This window comes from Diabrotica undecimpunctata, chromosome 5 (assembly GCF_040954645.1).
Source record: "Diabrotica undecimpunctata isolate CICGRU chromosome 5, icDiaUnde3, whole genome shotgun sequence".
Taxonomy (NCBI): domain Eukaryota; kingdom Metazoa; phylum Arthropoda; class Insecta; order Coleoptera; family Chrysomelidae; genus Diabrotica; species Diabrotica undecimpunctata.
Genome location: NC_092807.1, coordinates 147,705,653 through 147,724,629, shown reverse-complemented (window position 1 = coordinate 147,724,629; position 18,977 = coordinate 147,705,653). Strand labels below are relative to the sequence as shown.

The 18,977-nt window shown below is 33.1% G+C and overlaps 1 protein-coding gene across 3 annotated transcripts in view; it reads right to left on the bottom strand.

Moving 5' to 3' along the window:
- Positions 1-18,682, bottom strand: part of dsx (transcription factor doublesex) — a 620,621-nt gene extending 601,939 nt beyond the window's left edge. For all 3 annotated transcript variants that reach the window (XR_011951056.1, XM_072532995.1, XM_072532996.1), the window contains exon 1: positions 17,934-18,682. Coding sequence is in view for 2 of the 3 variants with exons in the window: in XM_072532995.1 (XP_072389096.1) it covers positions 17,934-18,537 (604 nt within the window). In the remaining variant the exon portion in view is untranslated. The remainder of the gene's footprint in view (positions 1-17,933) is intronic.
- Between the last annotated feature and the right edge of the window lie 295 nt (positions 18,683-18,977).

Genomic DNA, 18,977 nt, shown 5'->3' with positions numbered 1-18,977 from the left:
GTAGATATATACCTTTATTATTTTTATATTATTTACAATGTAGCGATAAGATTTTTTAAATTAAAGACCATGCTAGACAAAACGAAGACAAAACCGAGTACATGTTGGTTACTAAAGATCCTATAGCAAATGAGGAACGAAAAACAGAAGTTGGAAGTCATATCTTTGAACGTGTTGACAGTTGCATATACCTTGGCTCGCTAGTAACTACTACCAATAAAACATGAGAGGAAATTAAAAAACGAATAAACCTTGCAGATACGGCATACTAAGGACTACAAAAATAATTCAACTCGAAAAATATCCCAATAAAAACGAAAATTATTAAATACAATGTAGCATTTTAAAATTCCTTGTTATATATGGAGATCCCCTTGTATAATTTAAAACACCGAAAAATATTTTCAATTCTCTTTGCTTCGCCGAGTTGATATAAGCACATTTTACAGTGTGTTTAAATATATCACAGACGCGTATTTCTTTGGTATTTTCTTTTGATCGAAGCGCTTAATATTCTGCGTTTCAAATAACTATTCCCGTTTAGTGTTTTGTTTATACCAAGTTAAGCAAATGATTTTTAAGAATTTACTCACTCTCGCTGAGGCCTTTGTCAAGAGCAGTTGGCTTTAAGTTAGTCCAAATTTTACATCGAATTTGTAATGTTTTCTCGTTCTTCGTCCCTTTTCATGGAAATCTAGTGTGTAGTGGCAGTCTATTGGGCAGTATGTGTAGTTAGAGAAGTCAGGTTTGAAATGTTAGCCATTGTGAGCAGATGTGTTTAATTTAGTCGGAAAAAACCGGCTAATTTGTTAAAAAAAGGTGATTTAAACTCAAAGTAATGTGTCAGTTAAAGTAAGAGTAATCACTGGTTTTTGTTGTACTTATGCTGTCTCTCATCGTGAGATGTTTGTAAAATGGCGTTTCCAAAAAATTTGGAAAATACCCATAGGTTCCAGTTTTTTAAGAAGTGGAGCTTCAATTTTTGCGTCCAGTGTGACAACTTTCAACATCAAATTTTGCTCTGTCCTAATTAAGAAGCCGTTTCAACGCAATTCGCAGTGTAATATGCAGTTTTTGTTCGTGTGTCAGAGATTATAAGTCCAGTTCCTACCCCCAGAAATTTTAGTAAGACTAGTTTCCACCCCCAGAAGTTTTAGTGCACTCCTGGTACCTAAGTTTTGTGTTTGATTCTTAAAGTAAAAATAAACAATTTTTAATAATATTTGCTTTCATAACAATTTAAATTGTAATAATTAAAACTATATGTCTTAGGGCGTGGCTTAGCTGTTATTTTAATTGTTCTCAGTTTTAAGCTGTAGTTTTGACAAACGCAGCTAGCTTTATTATTTTTGACATCTGATAAATATCTAATCATATTTGAGATTTTGTTTTGTTTTTTTTAGAAAAAAGGTTTTCACTTAAAAAGATAATTTTTTTACAAAAAGAGAAATCAAACGATTTCTACCTAGCGAAACCGAATTCAAATTTTTACCAGTGTGTTTCCTAAAACTTGCGAAACAAACAGCTGGATAAATTACTCGGCAAGGGAATCTAAAATTGCATTCCACATGCCGTTCATCCTGGCCAAAATTCGTGGTGAATTCAGTTTCTGGTACTCCAAACGAAGTAAGTAATAAAATATAATGACGGTATTAGATTTTTATTTTGATACAGGGCAGCGACAACCGCTTTTACGTATTTCGACCACCTTAGGTCTCGTCAGAACGGTATAGCCACTGCTCTGAACCAAAACAAAAATCTCTCCCGTCCTAGACAATAGTTATCAAAATAACTATACGGACGTAACTATGCCATCTAAAAACAAAAAGAGAAACTAAACGATTTCTACCTAGCGAAACCGAATTCAAATTTTTACCACTGTGTTTCCTAAAACTTGCGAAACAAACAGCTGGATAAATTACTCGGCAAGGGAATCTAAAATTGCATTCCACATGCCGTTCATCCTGGTCAAAATTCGTAGTGAATTCAGTTTCTGGTACTCCAAACGAAGTAAGTAATAAAATATAATGACGGTATTAGATTTTTGTTTTGATACAGGGCAGCGACAACCGCTTATACGTATTTCGACCTCCTTAGATCTCGTCAGAACAATAGTTATCAAAATAACTATATACAGACGTAACTAAATCGCCATAACGTAACTAAATAACTATATACGGACGCCATCTAAAAACAAAAAGAGAAATCAAACGATGTCTACCTAGCGAAACCGAATTCAAATTTTTACCACTGTGTTTCCTAAAACTTGCGAAACAAACAGCTGGATAAATTACTCGGCAAGGGAATCTAAGCATTCCACATGCCGTTCATCCTGGTCAAAATTCGTTTGATTGATTTCTCTTTTTGGTTTTAGATGGCGTAGTTACGTCCGTATATAGTTATTTTGGTAACTATTGTCTAAGACGGGAGAGATTTTTGTTTTGGTTCAGAGCAGTGGCTATACCGTTCTGACGACGCCTAAGGAGGTCGAAATACGTATAAGCGGTTGTCGCTGCCTGTATCAAAACTAAAATCTAATACCGTCATTATATAGATAATTTTTTATTTGTATTGATTTATTTCTGCTACAAATTATAGCCCAGTAACATTTGTAAGTTTTGTAGTATCTCCAACTTGTGAACGGATGTTGTAAACGGATAGGACATAGTAAGTATTTCTCTTTGATAATTTTGTATTTACTTTTATTTCTATTAATATAGTATTTTTGTACTATTTACTTTGTAACTGTTTTTGGTGAGACAGTAATAAATGTTTAATTTTTTTCCCTAAACCATTTTGTTTATTTATTTAAAAAAAAGTTCCTAACATCTCTTTTGTGTTTTTTAGGACGGAAAAACCTTTTCATTCATCCAGCAGGAAGTTTCCTCGAAGCGGCGTCCATTTTAAATAGCTAGAGGTCCTTCTTGTTGTTTTGTTTGCTCATTTGTCCAGGAGATTCATATAAATACTCCTTTGTTTCATTTTGGAATTGCCCAATCCAATCCCATTGTTTCACTCACTTATGCACGACCCAAGACCAAATAAACCCTGAGCGCCGTTCGCAACAGTTTCGTTTATTTTGCTTACCCTATCTCTAGCCCTGTAATTTCTGTCCCCAACTTTCAACCCCCATAATAATACCCTATGTGGTAGGCAAAATATTTCATTACAACAAAACACTTCTGAGGCCGGTCCTCACATACTGGGCGAAAACATAGACTCTAAAGCAGAAGGTCGAGCATAAGATACTCCATAAAATATTTGGAGCTATAAAGGATCAAGGGCAGTGACGCAAAAGATTTAATTTCGAATTATACCAACTCTTTAATGAACCAGATGTCGTAACGTTCATTAAAACACAGCAACTTAGATGGGCTAAACACAAAATACGAATGCCTGACAACATGATTGCCTAAAAGGTAACGACAGGAACACACATAGGAAGAAGAAGCAGGGACCGACCGCGAATTAGGTTGTTAGATGGAGTTGAGACCGACTTAGGGATACTAGAAATCAGAAGATGGCAACACGTTACCAGAAACCGAACAGAATAGCGACTAATCTTAGAGCAGGCCATGATCCGCAGAGGATTGTCGAGTTAAAGATGATAATGATGATGGTTTTCTCAACTTCAATTAAGATTTTATTAAAACATTAAACCTTAATATCTCAGCTTTCTTATTTTGTGCCTTATCATTATGTTGCAATCTTCTTCTTCGGGTTCCTTCTCCTATCGGAGGTTGGAAATCATCATCGCTATTTTAATTTTATTGGCCGCTCTTCTGAATAATTCTAATGAGCTGCAACCGAACCGCTTTCTCAAATTTCTTAGCCAGGATATTTTGCGTCGTCCTGGGTTTCTCTTCCCTTGTATCTTCCCTTGCGCAATTAATCTAAGTAATACGTACTTCTCACCCCTCATTATATGACCCAGATATTGAATCTTTCTAATTTTAACAGTTTTTATGACTTCACATTATTTCTTCATTATTTGTAACACCTCTATATAAGTTACTTTTTCAGTCCACGATATTCTGTGGATTCTCCTGTAGCACCACATCTCAAAGGCATGTGTTGCAATAAGGTCTTCAATTGTATAATATGTGGACGTGATTTTAAATTCTGATTAATTTTTTATAATAACAATTTTCGATTTTGTCAAACCCCGTGTCACTGAAAGAATTTTAAAACCTATAGTTACATTTTGGGTTTTAGTACTTGTAGAATTTTTATGAAGAAATAAGCCATCTGATTTTTATAATAGTAATAAATAGAATAATAAGAAACAAAGAAATTCCATGTCTATAAACAGTCTATTGTGCGCAGATAATTTTGTGCTGCTCCGTATCAAGAAAATAAATTCATTAAATAATAAAGATGTACATAATGAAATTCAACAAATGAAGATGGCCATAAATATAGGTAAAACCAAAACACTGATAATAAAATTTATAGTAAAATAAACACTAAAAAAAATATACGAAAAACATAAAAAAGCAAAGAAATACAAATGGTATAAAATAAGTAACAAATACGTTAAAAAATAATTAAGAAGAAGAAAGAAGAAAGAAAGAAAAAACCAATAATGGAAAATATGAGACAAAATTATTTTCACTTGTATGACCAAACACCTGGGAAAAGAAAGGAAAAAATTAGTATAAGACATTAAATTGTAGAAACGATAGAAAAAATTGATAAAGGAGATAATTGGCCCACTCGAACTCGATGCTTGAAAAGTCATAAGTGTATGACAAGACGAGGCATAATTCTTAATACACGTCATAGTTACACTAAAAGATAGCTATTAATTTTTATTAATTCGATTGATAAAAAAAGTATAATTTATGATAGTCTCTAAGTGGTAATCTAAATTTTGATAACAGAAAGGTGTGTGGTGGTTGTTAAGTAGATCTTATAGTTTTTGAACTTTTTAATATATTTATCAGTGAGTTTTAATCATGAAAATTATTTTACAATGATGCAGCAAAATGCAATTTAAACAAAAAGGGTATAGGTTCCCCAGAAATATTTTCTGGTTCCCCAGAAAGTACAGCATTTTACTGTTTTGGGTCTCTATTATGTCGGATAACATTGACTTGAAATTATGACAAATAATAAGTATTAAAAGTCAGTTATATTGTGCTGCTGTACGTTTTTGCATGAGGTGGTTGTCACCTTTAAATTGAAAATTAATTGAAATTGAAATTAATTGAAAATACCTCCAGAAATCGGTAAATGAGTTAAGTAAAAAAATGCTCTAAGTATTAACATTTTTTATAAAATCAGTCTTTTGACCTTTTGTTTGATCAGTGATTAAGAGTATTAAATTCTCATCCAAAAACTATACGTTTTTAAAAGTATTTTAAGAATAACTCAAGAATCCTATTATTGTGCGACTTGTGTAGTGATTTGAAAGGCCACAATATTACTTATGATAACTATTTTACATTATACAACTTAGGACAACTTCTAAAAAGAATAAATACGATGCTGGGAACTATAAGAAAAAATAAACCAGAACTTCCAACACAAATTGCGAATAAAGAAGTTCATAGTTCGTCTTTTTACTTCTGCAAGATACCACTGTTGTTAACTATATTCCTAAAAAGAATAAAAATGTTCTTATGAGTACTTTACATCATGATAAAGCTATTAGTGACAAAAATGACAAGAAGCCCCAAATTATTGTAGATTACAATTCCAGTAAGGACCAGTGGATACTCTAGATCAGCTTGTTGGTACATATACATGTATATGCAAACCGCTGGCATATGATTGTTTTTTATAATATGCTGGCCATTTTTGCCTACAACGCGTTCGTTTTATGGACATCAATAAATCCCCAATGGAATAAACACCAACAAACACTGGTGAAACCACTTATCCTTTCCAAGAAAAATTTACCAAGGACTAAAGACTCACAAGAACTGGTAAAAAGAACACGAACAGAAGCGACTAAAGAACATGAAAATTCTAGTGAACCGCCTATGGACAATCCAACTCCGCCTGCTAAATGAGTACGCTGTAAATTTTGCTCTAAAAACGATAAAAAGATTAATGTTTTATGTTGTATATGTCACAAACATATATTTATAAAACTCATTCTTTTAAGTATTAGTTATTTTTACAAATGTATCAATTACATGCTTCATATGTAGTGTATTGGTCAGTTCTCAAGAATGGGTACAGTCTCAAGTTTGGTCTTCCACAAACTGATACACGTGCCATATGCGATAGTTATAAACTAAAAATTCTGTTGGCAAATTTATAAGAAGCAAACTTAATTAAAACTGAGCACAAACTACATTGGAAGAAGTTTGAAAAGTTTACTAAAATTAAAAGAAAACTATAGCAAGATGCCTAACAAAATAAGATAATGTTGCTCACCTTTGATTATATGCAAAACCTACCTTTGCCACACATACGTACCAGTGATGTTTTTTATTGTCGCCAGCTGTGGATGTTTATATTTGGGATTCAGATGTTGGGAAAAATAATGTCGTTTTAAACAGTTATTAAGAAACAGAGGACAAGAAAGACCAAAATGATGTCACAACATTACTCAGATATTTAAATCACAATGAAATATTCCAGATATTGTATTGATAAGTGACGGATACTCAGGACAAAACAAAAATTATGTTGTGTTTTTTTTTTCTGTACTGCTTGGTACATTCTATCGGTCTGTTTGACTACATTAAATACGCATTTTCTATTAGAAGTCATACATATTTACGCAATGACCAAGATTTTAGTCTAATTGGTACAAAGAAAAGAAAGTGTTCTGCAGAGATTCTAGAAGATTGGAACAATATAATGAAAAATGTTCGGGTACATCCATCTCCATACACAGTTGACACAATTACACATGATGTCTTCTTAAATATAAAGGAAGCCGTTGAGAAGTATTTTTTTACGCCAGAGTAAACCAGCAATGAGATTAAAAGAAGTTAGAATAATTAAAATGAGTAAAGAATTTTACAGATGTATTATAGTGTATTTTTATGTATGAGAGAGTAATAAAACAATAAATTATGTATGCAAATCCCTAAACTGTTGATACGGGTGACTCAATGAAAAACAGATATTTGTCAACAAGTTTACAGAAGTATATAGGAAAACAATTTTAAATTGAGTATGACCACCAGGTATAAAGGTTGGAGCAGAATAGAATACAATAGTTGTGAGGGTTACTAATCCCTAAATAAGGTTGCCAGTGTCGGAGTGATGGAGGTTAACAGGTACTAATGAATTTGCAAGAAATGTAAGATGTTTATTTTATTGGTTATATATAACCAATAAAAGTTTAATAAGTACCTACCTATTTGCAAAATAAAGTTTAATTCTTTAGATAAAATAAAACGTTTTATTTTATCTATTTGCAAAATAAAGTTTAATTCTTTGCCTATTTGCAAAATAAAGTTTAATTCTTTAGATAAAATAAAACGTTCTATTTTATCTGAAATGAGTGCATTCCACGAAGTAAGGGTTTCAACAATCAAACATTTAATTCTTTAATTCCAGGAATCTACGACAGTAATTGACTAGATAATTACCTTCTAAACTTATTCCACAGAAAATGTGATAGTGGGTTTTTCCATTTTGTATATAGGAAGGTCCAAGTGGCGTATTCAAAATTCTTAACAGTTCACTAAAAGTAGGTACTTCAGTTACAAGGTGCAGTTTATTGTGTATACTAGTGTTATGGAAAATTTGGAAGTGCCGTGTAAACGCCGAAAAATTGGTCCTCTAACAGTTAATGAAAAAACATTAATATTTAATTGTTTTAAATCATTTACAGACAAACGTTTATGTGAAAGTGTTGATGAGACCGTTGAGTTAGTTAGCAGTACACTTGGTGTTGGGAAATCTACGATTTACAGAGTTATTAAAGAAGATAAATGTGGTAGTTTTCAAATGCCACGTAATGCTCCAGGGACACCAAAATTTCAAATAGAATATCATTTTAAAGAAGGACTTCGACGGAAAGTGCATGAATTCTTCTTTAGACAAGAATTTCCAACATTGGATAAAGTTCTTGTCTCAGTTCGAGATGATAAGGATTACCCAGAAATGAGTCGAAGTACGTTATGGAAACTTTTAAAAGAAATAGGCTTCCGCTGGAAAAAGAATCCCAGAAAGTCTATTTTATTAGAAAGAAGCGATATTGTCATATGGAGAAGACATTTTCTAAGAACCATAAAGGAAATGAGAAACCAAAAAAGAAAAATATTTTATCTTGATGAAACATGGATCAACGAGGGTCATACACCAAATAAATTTTGGCAGGATGAAACTGTTACAAGTCAAAGGCACGCTTTTGTAAATAACTTATCTACTGGTTTAAACCCACCATGAGGAAAGGGACGCAGGCTGATAATAGTACACATTGGCAGTTCAGACGGTTTTGTTGAAGGTGGTTTATTAACTTTTGAATCAACCCGTACCGGTGACTACCATGAAGACATGAACGCTGATGTCTTTCAAGAATGGTTCGAACAAATGATAGATCTTCTTCCTAAGAACTGTGTAATAGTAATGGATAATGCAAGTTATCACTCCAGACTTATAGAAGGACTGCCCACAACCAAGTGGTTAAAAAAAGACTTGCAGAATTGGCTGAGTTCAAAAAATATTACGTACCATCCCGGATCTATAAGAAAGGAACTTTATTCGTTGTGTGCCCTTCATAAAGAAAAATTTAAAAAATACGAAATTGATGAAATTGCCAAAAATCGTGGAATGACAGTACTTAGATCCCCACCATATCATTGTGAATTAAACCCGATTGAACTGGTATGGGCACAGATAAAGAGTGAAGTTTCAAGAAAAAATACCACTTTTAAAATTCATGATGTTAAACAGTTGTTTTTGGAGGCCGTAAATAATGTAAAACCTGAAAACTGGGAAAAGGCAGTAAATCACACTATTAAAGAAGAGGAAAAAATGTGGAAGCCGGACAATATTACTGATAAAATGATCGAGCCAGTTATTATAAATCTTGGTTCTGAAAGTTCATCTTCTGAATCTGATTTGGATTTGTAACAAGTAGCTGTAAGTTTTATATTAATATTTTTATTCATCTATTTAACATACCTTAGACGGTTTTAAAAACTCTTTTTCTCTTTTGTAATTTTTAAAAATTAAAAAAAATGTGAATTTTTTAAAACCCTTTTTAATGTAGGCCAGTCAGTTCTAATATAGTGTGTGATAAAAGAGGTCACTTTTGTTTACATACACATAACACTTTATAACACTGAAATAATTCATTTATTTTTTACAATTATTCAAAGTAATTTTTCAATTAATCTTGAGCACGCCCATGGAGTGGTCGGAGCTACTAGTTAAAATTATGCTAATTACTCTCTCGTTCATAAAAATAAACTATAGTTAGATATACATTTACGGGTCCATGGTATAGGATCAACATACGAAACAAACGGGAGTTGCCCAAAGAATTGGAACTAAAATAACTATATGAGTCGTGATTGGCACCAAATTCAGTTAGTCAGGAATTTTACTATTCTTTGAATCCAAATTCAGCTGTCCAAGAAATCTGTTCATGATATCGACAGCGAGGACAATAGCAGTGGTACAGAAGATTAAACTTAAATAATTTTACTTTACTTATTTTAATTCACTGTACATTTCATAAATAAATATATTTTAAATTTATTAATAACGTTTTATTTGAGATTTTTCACAAAAACAACATAATATTCCCATTCATACCCTATTAGTTCAGCAAAAAAACTACATATTATGTAACAACATTTTACAAAAACTACATAAATGATAATGTAAGATTTCTGTTTATTTTTTTAAAAAACGACCTTCACTGGAAATTAGCCTACACATTCAAACAAATGCACATTAAGTATTCTAGACATACAAGTAACATTAAAATTTACAATTCTTTCAAAGAAATTAGGTTTTTTCTATTTTATATAAAACACTAAAAATACAGATACTTATGTTGTTTTTGTAAATAAGTCTTCAATTGACGAGATGCTACATTCTTTTAGAGGGAGATTTTGTTTCGTCCATTACATTTATAACAAGCCTGCCAAATATGGTATCACAATAAATGCACTTTCTGATACCAAAACATTTTACACCTACAATTTTGAAATTTATTGCGGAAAGCAATTATCAGGTCCACACGCAAATTCCAACAAAGCTGACGATATTGTTAATAGATTGGTTTTATCTATAGAAAATACAAAATAAAATCTTACTACAGACAACTACTACACCAGCTATCCATTAGCAGAATATTTACTAAACAAAAGGCTTACTTTACTTGGTAACCTAAAGAAGAATAAAAAGGGACTATCTCCCAAATTTTTACCGAATAAGAACAGACTAATAAAATCAACCTACTTTCATTTCCATGTGGCAATGTGCTTGATATCAACAGTTCTGAAAGCAAACACAACCGTGATTTTTCTTTCTATCACGCATAGCAAAGATAAAATCTACGAAGACACTCGACAATCATCAGCAAATTTGAATTGTAATGCCACAAATGGAGAAGTAGGTACCTGTAGGATGTATAGATGACCACTTGCTGCGTTTTTTTAGAAATTTGGACATAAGTGGCATAAATCATCATCATCATTGGTGCTACAGCCCTATAAAAGAGCCTCGACCTTCCCAAGTCTATTACGCCAGTCAGTTCTATCCATTGCCAACTGTTGCCAGTTTGCTGCGCCTATTTGTCTACCATCCTCATCTACACCATCCCTCCATCTGAGTTTTGGTCTACCCCTACTTCTACTTCCCACAGGTTGTGACATAAGGATTCTTCTAGGAGGGTTGTTCTGCTGTGATCTTGCCAGATGTCCTGCCCATCTTAGTCTTCCTATTTTTATAAACGATACTACGTCTTTACCACCAAATATATGTTTATATCTGTGATATATCTCGTAGTTGTACCTCCTTCTCCAAACACCATTTTCACAGATGCCACCAAATATTCTTCTCAGGATCCTTCGTTCAAATATAAGCAGGAGATTTTCATCTGCCTTGGAAATGGTCCATGTCTCCGACCCCATATGTCAACACTGGTTGTATAAGGGTTTTGTATATGGTTATTTTTGTTTTTTGGCTTAAGTTTCTGCTTCTCATATGTCTACTCAGTCCAAAATAGCATTTGTTTGCTAGGATTATTCTTCGCTTGATTTCTTCCGTCATGACGTTCTCCTTGGTGATCAGGGAGCCTAAGTATGTGAATTTGTCCACCACTTCAAAGGTAGAATTATCAACCGTGAATTGGTGGCCGATGTTTCTGGCTCTATTGTTGGGTGTTAAGTGGCATAAATACGAACATGATTTTTAAGTTTAACAAAATTATCAACAATGAGAGAAGACGAGTTTTTTAAATCTGTCTTTTCAACTTATGAAAAAATATTTAAAAGAAAAAAAAACAAGAACTACGATTAGACCCCTAGAGAAATAGCAAATCCAGGAATATTTTATATATTTGTTAAACATAAAAATAATAAGTCCCCGTGTCCACAGTGTGGAAAAAAGGTCGGCAAAAAACGTAAGAATATAAATATTATATGCTTTGAGTGTAACGACGAAATGATGGAAGGCTAATAAATATTTCTATAGTCTTAGACATTTAGAAACACAACAGTCTTATATGTCACCAATTTTCCCCTTGAGTTAAGATTTACAAGTAAAAAATTAAAATGCGATGTAAATGCTGGGATGCGCCCAATTATGAAAAATCAATTGACGCGCCCGCCAGAGGGTTAAACACATAGAAATTCCATGAAATAATAAATCTTGCATACGTTAACGGCAAGCATTATAAAACTAATTATTATTAGTTTCCACGAAAGATCCATCATCGACGCATATCAAAAACATATCAAAAGCACACACCAAGAAGACGATGATTGTGATTCATCCATGCGCTATAGTTGTTATAAACCAAAAGAGTGACCACGAAGCTTATGAATGATGACATAGGGGAGCAAATGGAAGAAAATTATTAAACTAAAACCAATGAAAATATTAATTAAAAAGTTTCCAAGGAAAAAACAGAAAATTTTAATAGAAGAACAGATGTTAATAATAGTTAGAAAAAAATAAATGGTCCTTTAAAAGACAATGTAAAACATATCTAAAGTAAAATTAATGCAGTGGAACTGGTCAAATTAAGGTATGAATATGACCAAAAAGAAATGACAAAATAGTAAACAGTTGACATTAGAACATTCTGTTACCAATCAGCACATAAATACCATTATGAAACTTTTATCGGTGACAAACACGAGATTGGGTAGTTTATGGACATACATTTGAAATAAAAAACTGAAATGTACAACAACTACATTGTAAAGAGTCTTCTTATATAATTCATAAAATAATAAGAATTACAATACCAAGCTCCCGAAGATGATGGCGCGAGAAAAAATATGTGCTATAAAAATCAATGAAAAATGCGGTCTAGAGTAATTGCAGGGTAGATTGAGTAGCTCTGCGGTTTACACAGCCGGTCCCAAGCCCGGATAGAATGTGGAGGGTGATTGGCAAGGTTAGCAACCTACCAATCGTAAAGATAAATACTACTCAAAGAAACAATGTACAACCTCGAAACCGGATAGATACTATGAAGACGATCACGGCAAAAAATAAAGATAAGCGAAAAATATCCAAAACCCAGATGAGAATTACGGCATGGAATATTAGATCGCTCAACTCAAGGGGCCAAGAAATAACCCAAGTGCTGAAAGATAAACAAATAGAGAGAGATAATCAAAATGAGGTGAATACATACTAATCTACAGTGGAGTAGTAAAAGAAAACAGGGTCAAAAAGGAGTTTTAACAACAAGGTAAACGTTTTATGACAAATTACAAGTAGTAGATCAATTCAGAGGAAAGATAATAATATCGGGAGATTTTAACGCTCGAATAGGCAATCAAGTAGTACCCGAAATTATGCAAAAACATAACGAGAATGTTAAAAACGAAAATGGAGAACTGATTATAAACTTCTGCACGAATAACAAACTAAGAATTAATAACACAGTTTTTGACCACACAGACCAACACAAATATACATTTAATAACACCTCTAGACAGACATCTACGATAGATTATATTTTAACCAACAGAGATATACATTCATCAACAATTATCGGCGTAAGATGCCTTAACTCAGCAGAAGGTCCTAAAATACTTTACACTCAAAAGAGCGGCCCCAACACAAACAGAAATCAAAGTCGAAGGAAGGACTAGATACAGAACCTACGGAATACTTATACAGAAAAAGAATATCAGAGAAAATCGCTGTGAATTAAATATTAGAAAACGATAACATCTAGGAAAGGTGGGAAAACTCAAAAATAACAAAATTAACACAGCAACATAATCACTTGGAGAGAACAAAGTAATGAACACTAACATATCAAAAAAGAAAACCCCATGGTTTAGAGAGAAAGTGAAGACAAAATGTGAAGACAAGAAAAAAGCCTTTTTACAATACAGAACACATTATAAACGAATCAGAAATGAAACGAATAGTTTAGTTAAACAAATAAAAAGGAAACACTGGTAGAGCATCTCAAAACAGATGGAGCACGATTTCTACGGAACATAAAAAAATATGGGGAATGGTCAGAGGACAAAGAAAAAAGGTGAACGAACAAATAAAACGAAACACATTCAGAAGAAAGCATGGGCAGAGTGCTTTCGTTCCATATTTGCTAAAGGTGACGATAATGAACCACCAACACCAGAGATAACGACAGACGAAGAAGTAAATATTAAGTAGGAAGAGGTAAATGAAACATTAAGGTAATCAAAAAATAGAAAATCACGAGGAGAGGATAGATTACCTAACGAAGTCCTAAAGTATGGAGGACCAGATCTGACCATACAACTATTAAAACTAATGCAAAAAAAATATTGAACACATCAGAAATCGTCAAAAATGGAGAACAAGCATTCTTTGTGATAGCTCTCTTCAAAAAGGGAGACAAATTGGACCCCGAAAATAACTAACGCTATATGTATGAGGTAAACATGTAAGTATGATATAAGTAAACATATCTATGTTTCGTGGAACTCAAAAAGGCATTAGACCGGGTCAAATTAAAGGACGTTATCCACTTACTGTACACAAGAGGGACACCTTTAGGAATAATCAAAACGATCGAAAATATTTAACAAAACAACACAATAAAAGTAAAAGTAGAAGAACTAACTGACCCTATTGAAGCTGACAATGGCATAAGACAGAGAGATCCCCAGAGTCCTCTATTGTTGAACCTTATTATGGATGATATAAAAAAAGTAGAAACTAAAAAAGTATACCAAATGGGGGAAAAAAACTTAAAATAATCTGTTATGCAGACGACACAATACTACTCTCTTTAAGTGAAGATGAGTACAACCTATGCTGCACCAATTCAATATAATCGCCAGAAAATTTAACATGTTAATTTCTTCAAAAAAAGACAACAACAACAAATTTACTAAGCTGTAAATTAGAGCTGGAAGGTCAAATAATAGAACAAGTGATGGATTTTAAATATCTAGACATCACATTATCTAGCTACGGAAAGCTCCAAACTGAAGTGGAAGATCAAGTGAATAGAGCAAACATAGCCGCAGGTTGCCTGAATCGGGGTAGTAGAGATTATGGAGAAATAAAAATATCAGAAAAGAAATGAGAGGCAGAATAATTTACAAAACAGTGATCAGACCAATAATGACATACGCGGCTGAAACACGACTTGACACACAGAGGACAAAAAGATATTAGAAACAGCAGAGATGAAAATACTTGGAAAAATTGATGATAAAACACTAGGAAAGTAAGACAATCAGTAGGAAGACCACGAAAACAATTGAGCGACAATCAGTAGGAAGACCACGAAAACTTACTGGAGCCATATTGAAAAACAAACAGAGTCATGTCTACATAAAAAAAAGAAGACGAAGAAGAAAAATCAATGAAAGTTAAGTAAAATATTTAAGATTAAAATTGTTGAGCTGCGTTTTCTGAACAGTGGTTTGCTGTATACCATAGTTTTAAAAAACTTAATATGAAGTAAAAACCTCATAGTAAAATGGTATAAAATTTATTAAAAAAATTTAAAAATTATCCAAAATGCATTTATAAATTTTCAAAATGTTTTTAATCCTATTGGACCATCATCAGTGATGAACGTTTTTATAAAGTGATCGGAAATAGCCATACAATGAGGTCAGATTACCCTTAAATTACATCATTAAAGTAACAAACATTGTAATTATTAAGACACTATTATAGGTCGATGATAAGGGATTACATTTTTTAAGGGAGCGTCCAACTTAGATCGCCCGCTCGAACAAGGACTTCTTCACTTCACTGAATAGCAAAAACCAACTAGATGGTTGGTTTTTACTTCATGGTAAGTTTTTTCTACAAAAAATACTCCAAAAAAGGAGAGTCGAAAAATTCAGCGTATAAAATAATTCAAACCATATCTTAAAAAAGGACATAAATTAGGAAAATCTAATGATGATCATAGATCATAGTACATATAAGTTAAAGCAGGAAAGAAAAAAAATTGTGCAGTACAGAAACTGTAGAAGAATATTTTGAATATGAAGTTCGTCATTGATTGCACAGTTTGGTCTAACTAAAATAATAAATAATACAGAAGAATATTTTAAAAAGAGAAAATATATTTTGTAAGAAAAATAAAAAATGGTCACTGGGAACGCTTTTAGAAAGAAATGGAACACGATTTTTACGTTCTGCAAAAGGAAATATGGCGTAACACCAGAAATTACCACAAATAAATGTAAATGTACAGGAAGTTCGGAAAATACTTGAAAACCTGAAGAACAGAAAAGCAGCAGGTAAAGACGAGATACCAAACGAATTACTAAAATATTGTGGAACAGCAATCACAGAACAATTAACAACATTAATTAATAAAATTATAAAACACAATAAAATACCTAAAGAATGGAGAACGAGAGAACTAATTCTACTAATCAAAAAAGAAGATAAAAAACAGCCAGAAAATTACAGAGGTATTAACTTGTTAAATACTACGCTAAAACTTACAACTAAAATTTTACAAGTGCTAATAAATCAGAAGCTAAGTTTAGCAAATGAACAACAGGGTTTTCGTAGTGGAAGATCGTATACAGATGCAATATTCGTTATAAAGCAAATTACTGAGAAATCACTAGAGTATAATAGACCAGCATTTCTGTGTCTGATTGACCTAGAGAAAGTGTTTGACAGAGTAAGACTCAAAGATGTAATCCATCTTCTGTATAATGGAGAAGTTCCCCTAAATATTATAAGAACTATCGAAAACATCTAGCAAAACAACAAAATGGAAGTCAGAATAGATGGACAACTTACAGAACCTAGGCATCGGAATAAGGCAAGGGGATTCATTGAGCCCCATGCAATTCAATTTAATCATGGATAAAATCATCAAAAGCGTTAACAAAGAAAGAGGATACAGAATGGAAAACAAAGAAATAAAATACTGTTACGCAGACGACGTAATATTGACAGCCCAAGATGAAGATAGTCTGCAAAGACTGGTCCACAGGTTTAATTTAAGAGCAAAGGAATTTAATATGACAATCTCATCTCAGAAAACTAAAACAATAGTAGTCAGCAAAGAACCAACCAGATGTAAAATAGAAATTGATGGCATCAGTATTGAACAAAATGGTAAAATACCTGGGAATTACACTGTCTAGCTATGGAGACCTGGACAAAGAAATGAGAGATCAACTACAAAAAGCAAATAGACTGGCAGGATGCCTTAATAACACTATAATAATATGGCAAAACAGACACATTAACACTGAGATGAAGTCAAGAATTTATAAAGCCAGTGTAAGACCAATAATAGCATATATGTCTCAAAAACAAGACCCGACACAGCCACAACGCAAAGGCTACTGGAAACGGCAGAGATCAGAGTACTGATAAGAAATGCAGGAAATACGCTGAGAGATCGAAAGCGAAGTGAAAACATTAGAAGAAAATGAAACGTACAGTGTATAAGTGAATGGACACAAAATAAAAAAAAGAATGGAATAACCACATAAGCAGAATAGAGGAGACCCGTGTCATCAAAATAGCAAGAGATCAGTCACCAATCGACAGAAGAAGTATCGCACGACCGCGCAAAAGTTGGAGTGATGCCAATGAACAAGCAGAATTGCTTACAAAGAGGAAGAAGAATATTTTGAATAGAAAGTTGGTCATTGATTAGGCTGCATAGTTTGGTCTAAATAAAATAATAATACAAAAATAAATAGTTCGTAAACCCAATTATATTAATTTAGTTTACCTGAATACCGCCCGTGAGATTTTTAAGAAAATCATTATCACGGAGATACGTGTTTCTACATTATCTCCTCAGTTAATTTTTATTATGCAGGGATATTTAGCATACTTATTTAATTGTAATCATTTATTTACACATTATCACAACTGTGCGAGATACGAGTATATAGACCACAACAGCATCTAAAAATATAAATATTTCGCTTTGTTTACAATAAGTCTAATAAACTTACATTTATGTAATATTTTATTAATATGTACATATATTTCAAATTGCATTAATATGTATGGCACTAAAAATGATAAGTGATTGAACATTTCCGTTTCTTTCAGAGTTAACCTCGATAAAATTATTTTTGAATTAATAAGTACACAGCAATATTAAATAATATCATAATACCTATATTAGAATATTGAAACTAGAAATTATGTTCAGTGGGTACTGAAATTACTTTATGCATTGCCTAAGACACATCTAAGAAAATAATGTCTCTTGACGCACAGTTTACCTATGTAATATATTGATATTAAAATAGTGTAAACTTTATAATTGCAAACAAAATTGTTTTAGTATGTTAACATAATGTAAATTTTGTACTAACCTCTATTAAATTCAGAATAAGATGAGTGACATTCGCTCATTGAACTGATGTTAACGGTGGTGGAAGGAATTTCACTGTTTGGAGTTAACTTCATGGCCTTATTGGAGTTTTGATCAGCACAATGAGAGGAAGAAGAATAATCACAATCAGGTAATCGCCGTTTTAATGGACTTATAAGAGGAGGACTTTGTTGCGCTAAAGGAGTAGATGTCATCTTCAATAGCTTAGTTGGAGGTTGATCTGAATCGGAGGAATCACAGTCGATGTGTCGTTTTATGGAGGTAATTTGTGGTGGGCTGTGTTGAGCCAAAGGAATCATACCCAAGTCGTCTGGATTTGTGGAAGTGCTCCTTAACATGGCCTCGTCCTGAGCCTGTGCTCTTCTGAGCGCTGTTTGCATAGCCATAACTCGTTGTCGTTCTGTAGTTAACCTGCACTTTTCGCACTTACACATGCGATATGGACAGTAACGCTTATGTCCCTTTAGCGCAACTTTTTTCCTGTGATTCCGACACCTAGCGCAATTCGGAGGCGTTCTTGGAGTCACGGAAGTACTAGATGCGTTAACGTCCATTTTATTTTCAAATTCTTGCGAGTCTGACATTATCTAAAACATACTAATTTACCACCAAAGTCACTGCACTCAAATACCGGTAGATAGGCTGACCGTGAAACAAATGCAACAGGTTCGCCAGTCAACACGCGGATACGAAACGAAAATTTACCATGTAGCGACCGACTCCTCGCGAAATCAACTGTCAGTCTTGCAACGAGCGATGTGAAGTAAGTTGCATTGGCAGTGCAGCGGGGCCAGAGGGGCAATCATTTACGACTTTAAGCGGTGGGGTAAATGCATGTGCAGGACTGCAGTTTAGAACCGTGTTTTATGCCGTAATAACGTAGGGAAGTGAGTTTTGATGACAGGTATTCAAAAGTAGTTTTGTTGCAATTCGACGAATACCAGGGGGTTATATTAGCCGTTTATGATATAATACTCTGTTCTATTTGTTATATTCTCCTGCATTGTTGTTTATGACTCATAAT